The sequence below is a fragment of the Hevea brasiliensis genome, chromosome 11, assembly GCF_030052815.1.
Source record: "Hevea brasiliensis isolate MT/VB/25A 57/8 chromosome 11, ASM3005281v1, whole genome shotgun sequence".
In the NCBI taxonomy this organism is placed as follows: Eukaryota; Viridiplantae; Streptophyta; class Magnoliopsida; order Malpighiales; family Euphorbiaceae; genus Hevea; species Hevea brasiliensis.
In genome coordinates this window covers 98,393,714-98,403,525 of record NC_079503.1, presented here as the reverse complement: position 1 = coordinate 98,403,525, position 9,812 = coordinate 98,393,714, and the positions used below count along the sequence as shown (strand labels likewise).

Sequence of the window (9,812 nt, the reverse complement as noted above, 5' to 3'; positions counted from 1 at the left end):
TTGCCGAAGGTGATGAAGGGAAGACAGCTTGCGTAACTCGATATGGATCTTACGAGTTTCTAGTCATGCTTTTCGGCTTGACGAATGCACCGGCAACCTTCTGTACCCTCATGAATAAGGTACTTGCTCCTTATCTTGATAAATTTGTTGTAGTTTACTTGGATGATATTGTCATCTATAGTAATTCCTTGGAGGAGCATGTGGAACATTTGAGGAAGGTGTTCAACACCTTAAGGGCCAATGAGCTCTATGTCAAGCAGGAGAAGTGCTCCTTTGCCCAAGAGGAAGTGGCATTCCTAGGGCATATTATTTGAGGAGGCAAACTATGGATGGATCCTTCCAAGGTGAGGGCTATCCAAGAATGGGAGCCGCCCACCAAAGTAACCGAGCTAAGGTCTTTCCTTGGGTTGTGCAATTACTATCGGTGGTTTATACAAGGGTATTCCGCCATTGCAACACCCCTTACAAACATGTTGAAGAAGAGTCAATCTTGGGACTGGTCTAGTAAGTGCCAGCATGCATTTGAAGACTTGAAGGGTGCAATTGTGGCAGAACAGTGCTAAACCTGCCCAATAATGGGAAATCTTTTGAAGTACACACGAATGCATCCGACTTCGCCATCAGTGGTGTTCTCATGCAAGAAAGGCATCCTATCGCTTTCGAAAGCCAAAAGCTTTATGACACCGAAAGGCGCTATACCATCCAAGAGAAGGAAATGTCGGAAGTAGTCCATTGCCTCCGTATTTGGCACCATTATCTCCTTGGCAGCAAGTTAATTGTCAAAATAGACAATGTGGCCACTAGCTACTTCCAGACCCAGAAGAAGCTTTCTCCTAAGCAAGCTAGATGGCAAGACTTCTTGGCTGAATTTGATTTTAAAATGGAGTACAAGTCGGGCAAAGCTAATCTCGTAGCAGATGTTCTTAGTCACAAAGGGGAGCTGGCTGACATTAGCCAACCCACTAGCAATCTATTGGAGAGGATCAAGCAAGGGCTAGAGCATGACCCTATAGCCAAGAGTTATATTTCCTTAGTCAAGGAGGGCAAAACCAGAAGGTTTTGGCTTGAGGACGGACTGCTTCTCAACAAGGGACGCCGAGTTTATGTGCCTCAACATGGCAACGTGCGAGGGGAAATATTGAGGGAATGCCATGATAGCCGATGGACGGGACATTCTGGCATCCAGCGGACAACAGCTTTGGTGGAGGACGCCTATTTCTGGCCTCGAATGAGGGATGACATTGAGGCCTACGTAAAATCTTGTCTTGTCTGCCAATAAGATAAGGTAGAGCACCAGCACCCTGCAGGGCTATTGGAGCCGCTACCCATTTCGGAGAAGCCTTGGGAAAGTTTTTCCATGGATTTCATTGTGGGACTTCCTCAATCTGAAGGCAGCGGATGCATGCTAGTCGTGGTAGACCGATTCTCCAAGTATGGAGTCTTTATTTCAGCACCAAAAGACTGCACTACAGAGCAAGCAGCTCAACTTTTCCTCAAGCATGTAGTTAAGTATTGGGGGCTACCCAAGACGATCATCAGTGATCGAGACTCCAAATTCACGAGATGGTTCTGGACTGAGCTGTTCAAGCTACTGGGGACGGAGTTAAACTTCTCTACAGCAATGCATCCCCAGACGAATGGGCAAACCGAAAGGATAAATGCCTTGCTTGAGATGTATCTACAGCACTATGTAAGTGCCAACCAGCGGGATTGGGCTAAGCTGCTTGATGTTGCCCAATTTTCATACAACTTGCTCCGAAGTGAGTCTACTGGTCGAAGCCCGTTTGAGATTGTCATAGGACAGCAACCGATTACTCCCAACAAGGTGGCTATCGGCTACAAAGGAGTAAGCCCAGCGGCCTACAAGTTTGCAAGGAGCTGGGAAGAGCAACAAGAGGCAGCCAGGGCTTGTCTTTCCAAGGCAGCCAAGCGCATGAAGAAGTGGGCTGATAAGAAGAGGCGCCCACGAGAGTTCCAGGACGGAGATCTAGTGCTGGTAAAACTCTACCAGCATGGCAAAGGATAAGCAGGACAGCATCGGGGACTCTTAAGGAGATATGTGGGACCCTTCCCCGTTATCAAAAGGGTTGGTAAGCAAGCCTACAAGGTGGACCTGCCACCCAATTTGAAGATGCATCCGGTCTCTCATGTCAGCTTGCTCAAGCCATTCGTGGAAGACCATGAAGACCCTGAAAGAGCAATCTCCTCTAGAGCACTAGCAAGAGTTCGCATTCAATACTCAAAGGAGGTGGAGGAGATTATCTCCGACCGAGTCGTGCATCATGGGCACAAAGCACCTACTTGGGAGCTATTAGTAAAGTTGGGAACCGTTGGACGACCTGTGGCAGTTTAAGGATAAAATTGCCGCATACGAAGATAGCCGAGCGTCGAGGACGTCGCTAGATTCGGTGGGGGAGAATGTTGCCTACCGAAGGTTCCCCACACAAATCGTCCCAATTTTTTGCGCCACTGAAGGATCGGGACAACCCGCCCAAGGGACAGGCCAAGAGGGTGGCCACATAGCCAGCAGCATGGGCGAGGGAGTCAAGCGCGCCAGCACAAGTCCGCAAGCCTACCAGCGCCCTGAAACGAGGTTACATGGGCCGAATCCCTCCAGCACCTGCGAGAGCCTTGCAGCGCGCCCCAGCGCCTTCCAGAAGATTCCAGCACCTACCAGACTCACCCAGCATGCTCCAGCGCCCACTGGAAGGGCCTAGCGTGCGCCAGCGCGCCCCAACAGACCCCAGAGGCTTCCAGAACGCTCCATCATCAGCCAACCAGCACCAGAAGACTCTAGAAGCCTCCAACACATTTCCAGCCACAACCCCAAGTAGGTGGCTCAATTATAAATAGGTGATTAGGGCTTTCATTTGAGACATGTATGAGTGTATAGACAAACCCTTCCCATAGCAACATTTGTACAGCAACTTGGTACCTCTTGTAAAGCTTTGTATAGCTTCTTTTTCCCAAAGTAATACAAGTACTTAGTTAATTCTGCCCAAACTTTGCCTCATTACCATCCTTCACATTTCCATTGCTAAGTTTCTTACCTTGTTAGTCTATTTCTGCTAGACTAACTTAGTGGAAAGGCTAACTAGTATTCATCAAGGGGGAGCAATACTAGTGCCGCACGGTGGTTTCATCGGGCCAATTCATTACCATCGTGACACAGGAGACCAGATTTTGTTGACATTAACAAAATCTTGGTGACGTGCTTAAGCTAGATATTCTTGCCCCAGGACACCAAATATGGGCAGCCTGGAGCCCTGTTTTGATCCCCTACTAGCAGGTAATAATTATGCAATAATTTGTTGCTAAATTATGTAAGTACAGCGACTAGATTCAAAACACCTATTCCATTGGCAAGTTATTTAGGATACGATTTTGCACTACTGTCTGGAGCAAGACATGTAGTGGGAATAGCAACACTCATAAAGCAACTCATACCTTCATGGACTCCATCCACGATCGCATCAGCCCTCTCAACCACTGCCACCAAAGTATGATAATTATGGAGAAGTCATACTGGCAGAAGAACATGATATCAACAGCTTCTGTCCCTCTGCGCACATTTTGATTTTGGTGCTGGTCTCGTGATATCAGCACTAGGATTTCAAACAGTGCGGAGCGTCGAGAATGTAGGTGGCAAGTTATAGACATATCTGTGCTCAGTGATATCTCCTAATGGGACCATAATTAACCTGTCTCCGGCCTTTTTTACAATTGCTCCACAAGGAACTCAAGATATAGACATAAAATTTCGCGTGATCCAGGCACGGGATGTGTTCTGCTTTGGAGAAATTGTTCTGACAGGAAGTTTAAATCATATTGTTAGAATCCCATTACCGATGGTGTCAGTCTCTAGATCCTAAATTAAATTGATTCGACAAAATATTGACAGTAATTGAGGATCATCAACTTTTCTTATGATAGAAAGCAATGATCTTCCATCGTCTGTTCTTCTGCATCTATCGAAAAGCTATAGCAGTCTGCCTGACAAAGAGATTAATCTTTCTCTTCAGTGGTAGAACACGTACGAGATAACCAATTAATTGTTGGCAGTCTACACGTGATGATGGATCATGTGTTCGAGGCAACCACTTGGTTTCTAGTGGTTGTTTTCCATGAATAAACTTTTGGTATATTCTTTTTCTTTCGGCTCTGATTGAGATTTGAGTTGACACTTTACATTCCTATATACAGAAATCAATGGCAGTTAGCTTCAATGGTCGCCTGCCATGGGGGAAAAAAATCTTTCTACTAGATCCGCTATTGTTGATCCTGAAAGCCTCTCCTACTCTTTTCAAGAGAAGTTTTGAGGTGCAATGAACTTTGCCTATTACGCTTAGAATATATGTAACTTGTGTCAGAACAAATGAAATAATAATGAATCTATTAATGTTACAAGTTACTATCGCATCATCATGCCTGCTAAAAGTGTAAGTTTTATTCTGTCAAACACATACACTCTTTACATCGTGGAAACCGGTAAACACTCCTCGCAATGGGCCTTTCAAAAATATGTTTTGTTTGTCTGACTGCCTTCCTAACTCTTTGCTCAAACACTTTCCATTCTATAGTGGAGTTCTTCATGAATATGGCTGCAAGTCTCCGCTTATTTGGCCGTATTGTTGGCATTCTCCCTCCACCATTATATGTTCGATATCCAGCAACCAAAGATGACAGCTGACTCCCTGAGTCTGTCATGGCAAATGCATCAGCAGCAGTGCATGCTATGAAGTCCAGTGCAGCTAGCTGCAGATGAAATGAGCTCGTCATGCATTGTTACAGTAACCAGAAATGAGGTCAATTGGTAAAGTACTTTGACAATGACACAGTTTTTGAACCTTTTTAATGGTTTTGTAAGATTACTACAGAGCAGAAGCTCCCCCCTATAATTATTTCTAGCTAGCTGAATAGAGAGCTGGAATAGGACCACAGAATAAGGGGCCAAACCCCCAGCCAGAAGGTTTCTCAAGAGAAAGAACCAATATCCAACTTAGAAACTTCAAATATTCTCTGACCTTTAATTTTCAGAAGGTTAGAAGACTACATTCATAGTCTGAGGGCATATCTTATACTCTCATTAAGAGAAGACCTATCTCTTACTACAAAAAAGTATATGGTAGATTCCAAACTAAAAGGGAAGCCATCACCAGGTTATGTTTCTGCCAAACAGGTCCTGGGAAGAGAAGATTTTGAAAGAGTCCTACCCTTTATGGAATGAATTGGTTAAACTCGAAAATAAAACCCATTCACTTGCAGCTACCCAGGGCTCTCACCGTTGAGATAAACTCCATCAAGATTCCTTGCCTGTAGCCACTCACCACACCCAAGAAGAAGGAAAATGAAGTTATATTTCATCTAAAAGTCTGTTGAGCCCTTTTAATGTTCTTTTTTATCACAAGGATATCATCATACACCAATATAGTGTCAAGAATCAAGATTCGTTTTCCCTAAATTTTTATAGAAATTATTCTTCACAGTTCTCTCCACCTACACCTAGTGCATTAAACTATATATAGCAGAAAACAAAAGAGATGAGTGCCACTTTGTTACCTGAGATGAGAAGTTTGAGAATGGTTCAAGTTCGGTTGCTGAAAGCAGTTTCTCTTTAGTAACTAAATTAGGATACAAGCTGGTTAAAGCAGCTAACCTAGGTTGTCCCCCATATATACTCGCACCAGCCACAAATATATGCGTCTTCCGGTTGAAACCAAGAGCAGCAAGCATAAGTACTGCTTCTTCAGGTGTCAATGGACACAGGCCTTCTGACCTGAGTGCTGCAGGAGAAGGTAGCCTGCAAAAAGTCAAACAATTCACTAAGAAAATACTGTAGACATATTTCCTTCCAAAAGATATAGTGAATAGGTGGATATGACCTTTTTTTATGACAAATTTTACTTCATGGGGAAGAATATTAGAAAATTAAGTTTAATAATCCCTTTTTTTTTTTTTTTACTAATCCTATTTAGACACACCAAAATGCGAAATCTTTGAAGAATCACAGTCCATTAACACATGGCAGGTATGGGAGAAATAAGAATTCCAAAAGTGGGCTTGACCATGCATGTGCCCCTGAAGACTCATTAAAGTTAAAGAGGAAAAATTACAAGTCCAGCATCTATTCATCAGTAAGTCTAAATAACAAAAATAATAAAAATAACATGGCAATGGACAAATAAATGAAATAAAATTCAAAGCAACTTATCAACTGTTTGCAGATAGCAATTATGTATAGTAAAGGCACACTGATCCAGCAAATTATAATACATGAAGATGTGCATTTGACACGCGTACATATGAATATGTGCAAGCAAGAGAACAGCAAAAATTGCAGAAGCGCATACCTTTTTGTCCTCTCAAGAAGTGCCAATGCAGGGAAATGAATTTCACGGTATGCTTCCAATGATTTTCTCTCTTCTTCACCACCACCATATTCACATAAAGAATGTGCTACCATATCAATTTCAAACCTCAGATGTAGAGCTAGATATCTTGAAGGTTTTCCACCATGAGCCCTTGTTTCTTCCACATTTGATTTTGTATAAGGACCAACAAGACAATGATCCAATGGTCCATGATGAGATGCACGTTTACGCAGCCTTTGAAGGAGCAAAGCACCAGTTTGTTGTATTTTGGGAACAAATTGCAGTGCGTGAAAATTACATCTGCATCGAAGTCTCTAGATGAAATCCCCCATATTAGGAAGAGCAAAGTAGGAATGAGAATAAAGGATAATGACAAATAATTCTTACAATATACGATAACTTGTAATGGACTAGAGAAATGAAGGCTAAACATTTACCTGCAACTGAAATGGTATTGGATCAAATGCCAAGCGATTCCCAAATCCAATGAAATGGACAACTCTATTTTTCAGCAAAATAGGGAGAATATTTTTCAGATAAAAGCTTGGCTTGGACTCTTTCCTAATATCTACATCAGTCACCTGGTCACCATTTGAAATATCATTATCACGAACGGTTGCTGTAAATAAAACCAATTCAATTAAAAAATGTTCAAATTAATTGAGATATCAAACTCACAATACTACCAATTGCCTCCAAGTCTAGTGATCGAAGCTCCTCAGGAAGTTCTTTCACTATCCGAATATCGGGAGTCAAGTAATTAATAAAATGCTCCTCCTGATAGATATCGCTGAATTGACTATGAAATATAACAATTGACATAGTTAATTACTTTTTCATTGAAATGATATAATCATATGCAACAGTTATTACTTTTCCACCAAAACCACACAATCATAAATGAGAGTTTCCAAGAAGGGGGATGAAAAAAGAAGAGAGTTGGGGCGATAGCCAAGGCATTCACAATATTATTATAATGCCGCTTATTTGAAGTAAGAATTTTTTCCATGAGGTTATTAAAAGAAACCAACTTCAAGCTTAGCAGTGAAGCGATCTAAAAACTATCAGGGCAGCAATAATATAGATAGATAATTATAGTCTATCCAACAATCAATAGTTTGTTTTCACTTAAGGGGGAAAAGGTGTGAAGATATGAATACAAATGAATTTTAAAGAAGGGGGAAAATGTTACCTCACATCTCTCCAGACGCTACTGTACATAAATTTAGGAACAACAAGAGTTGAATTCAGCAACCGTGCAACAACAACAGCATTGCAAACCTGTTTTCAAACAAGTAAGAACTAAGTTTGAACCAATTGAAAATCATAAACAAAATAACATATGTTAAACCTTCAGAAGCAAAGAGGAAGCATACAAAATTATGAGATTGGGCCTCATAAGAAAACTCATGTAAGCTGTAATTGGTCGCAGGCATTACTTACAGCTACTCTCTGCTGGTTCATCCCACCATTTGCTGTGACCATTATATAACCGTTTTTTCCCCCTATTAAAGTCACACAGAAAAATATCATGTCAGAAGCTGCTTTTAGCAACCATAATATGCACCTTCTCACCCATTTTTAAGATATCCACAGCATATTTGCACATAAACATGGCATGCAGACACAATGAAATGCAAACATTAAATTGCATTCTCATGCCTATACATTGGGAGAGAGGATTGAAAGAGAAATTCAGTCACCACTAGGATCCCAGTTGCGTTGATCAGCACAAGGTATCCAAGCGGAGGCCTCAACAAATGGTTCCTGCCACAAATCTTTTGGCTCGCGTTTATTCTGTCACCATGTGTAATAACACAAAAGCAATCAATTAAGATACATTACACAGGCAAATAAAACCCAAAGATTGAAGCTAAATGGTCTGCCATACAGAGAAGAACTAGATAAGAAATTCTGATGTTCAATTACCTCTGCCAAGGCATGGGCAGCCAAAGCCAACATCCTTTCATAACTACCTTTCTGCGTCTTTTTTCCTTTGCTAAGCTTTCCCCATTTTTCCTGCACACATTCCAAGTATATAAATAACAATACTCTAGCAGCATAGGCTTACTTACAAATGAATGTCCCTCCCTTCCACACTAATTTAGCTAGAATTCTGAAACACCGCCTTGCTCCGAATAACAGAAAAGCCCCTTTTTTTATTTCATTTTCCCTGAATTGGTAAAGCTAAAATAAGGTAATAAGACATTTTTTTGCTATTAGTATTAAAATCTGCAGTCACCATAAAAAAATAGGAAAATAGTGGGAAAAATTCTTGTATTCTTAGTTCAAATATAAAAAGCCACATTCATTCACACATATCTCCCAACCAAAGCATTCGTAAAGCAATCTTCCTGAAGGAGGCCATATAAATAAAGCTCAAGAAAAGCGGGGGAAAAAAATTCTTTTTTTTTCCAATAAGTAGTAAATAAAAGTAAAACTGCACAGCAAGCAATTATTCTAATAAATCTTTCCAAATCCAGTAGAACTGCAAATATATCTCTTCGAGTTTTTCAGAAAAATGCTCAGTAAGTAAATATCGACACCTACCTTTTTGGAAACCAAGATCGAAGGAGGAGAATTTTGAGAAGAATAGTTTTGGAGGTCAGCCACTCGATGGTCTTGAAGCCGCAAAAGCATGAACCAATTAACAAAGAAAAACAAACCCACTAATCCAATCACAGCCACCAGTCCCTTCACTTTCTTCCTTTGATACCACAGCCTCCCGCCTTTTCTCTTCACCGTCCTATTTACTTGCCTCTGTTTCTGATCCCGCAAAAAACAGAACAAAATTGACGACGAAAATGGCTTGCCGTGTCGATTATCTAAATATAAGTCATTGTTTAGTAACCTAGAGGAACTGAGTCGAGGTGATTGACTAGGCGACGATTGATGGCTCATAGAGGTGGCAGAATTGGAGCGGGAGTGGAAAAAACAACTACTCTCGGTTCGATCTGAAACCAACATATCTGAAAGCTGAGGGTATTCTTTTTGGAGAAGGTTTGAGAGATCAGATGATGAATCCATCTGGGTTTAAATTGAAATTTTAAAGTTGGAAAGAGAGGTTGCTTTATGACAAGGAGAGCTCCTTGCTCGCTTTGCTAAAAATTGAAGGAACTGTCTGAATTTCAGGTCATTTAATTTTCTCTTTGTTGTCCTGAAATGTCTTGAGATAAAAATGGTGTGCTGTTGTGGGGCTTAGGAGAGCGAGTTAAAATAGCAAATGGGATTGATTGACGGCTATTAAACGACAACTAGGACCCACAAAATCATAACAGTTTTTGCTTCAACTGCGATTTGGCTGCCTGCTTTTCTTCTTCAGTGATTCATTAGGCTAATTAATATTTTGGATCAATTTATGAAAAATCATAAAAAAAAAAAAAATCAATCCTTTTTTTTTTTTTTTATAATCTCTCATCACAATTTCAAAGGAAGACTTGA

The 9,812-nt window shown here is 41.0% G+C and overlaps 1 protein-coding gene across 4 annotated transcripts; it reads right to left on the bottom strand.

The window, feature by feature from the left end:
• Positions 1 to 4,313: 4,313 nt before the first annotated feature.
• Positions 4,314 to 9,709, bottom strand: LOC110633422 (O-fucosyltransferase 15-like). Of its 4 annotated transcripts, none has more exons than XM_058130491.1 (10): positions 8,922 to 9,698; positions 8,301 to 8,390; positions 8,075 to 8,168; positions 7,815 to 7,876; positions 7,564 to 7,652; positions 7,058 to 7,170; positions 6,809 to 6,990; positions 6,351 to 6,685; positions 5,560 to 5,800; positions 4,314 to 4,755 (listed from the first exon to the last, which is right to left on the bottom strand). In XM_058130491.1, the coding sequence occupies exons 1-10, from the start codon at positions 9,396 to 9,398 to the stop codon at positions 4,447 to 4,449; spliced, it is 1,992 nt and encodes a 663-aa protein (XP_057986474.1). In that variant the 5' UTR covers positions 9,399 to 9,698; the 3' UTR covers positions 4,314 to 4,446. The 4 variants fall into 4 exon arrangements, with proteins under 4 accessions (XP_057986474.1, XP_057986475.1, XP_057986477.1 ...); XM_058130492.1 differs by having other exon boundaries at positions 6,809 to 6,952; positions 7,050 to 7,170; positions 8,922 to 9,696; XM_058130494.1 differs by having other exon boundaries at positions 8,301 to 8,544; positions 8,922 to 9,064.
• Between the last annotated feature and the right edge of the window lie 103 nt (positions 9,710 to 9,812).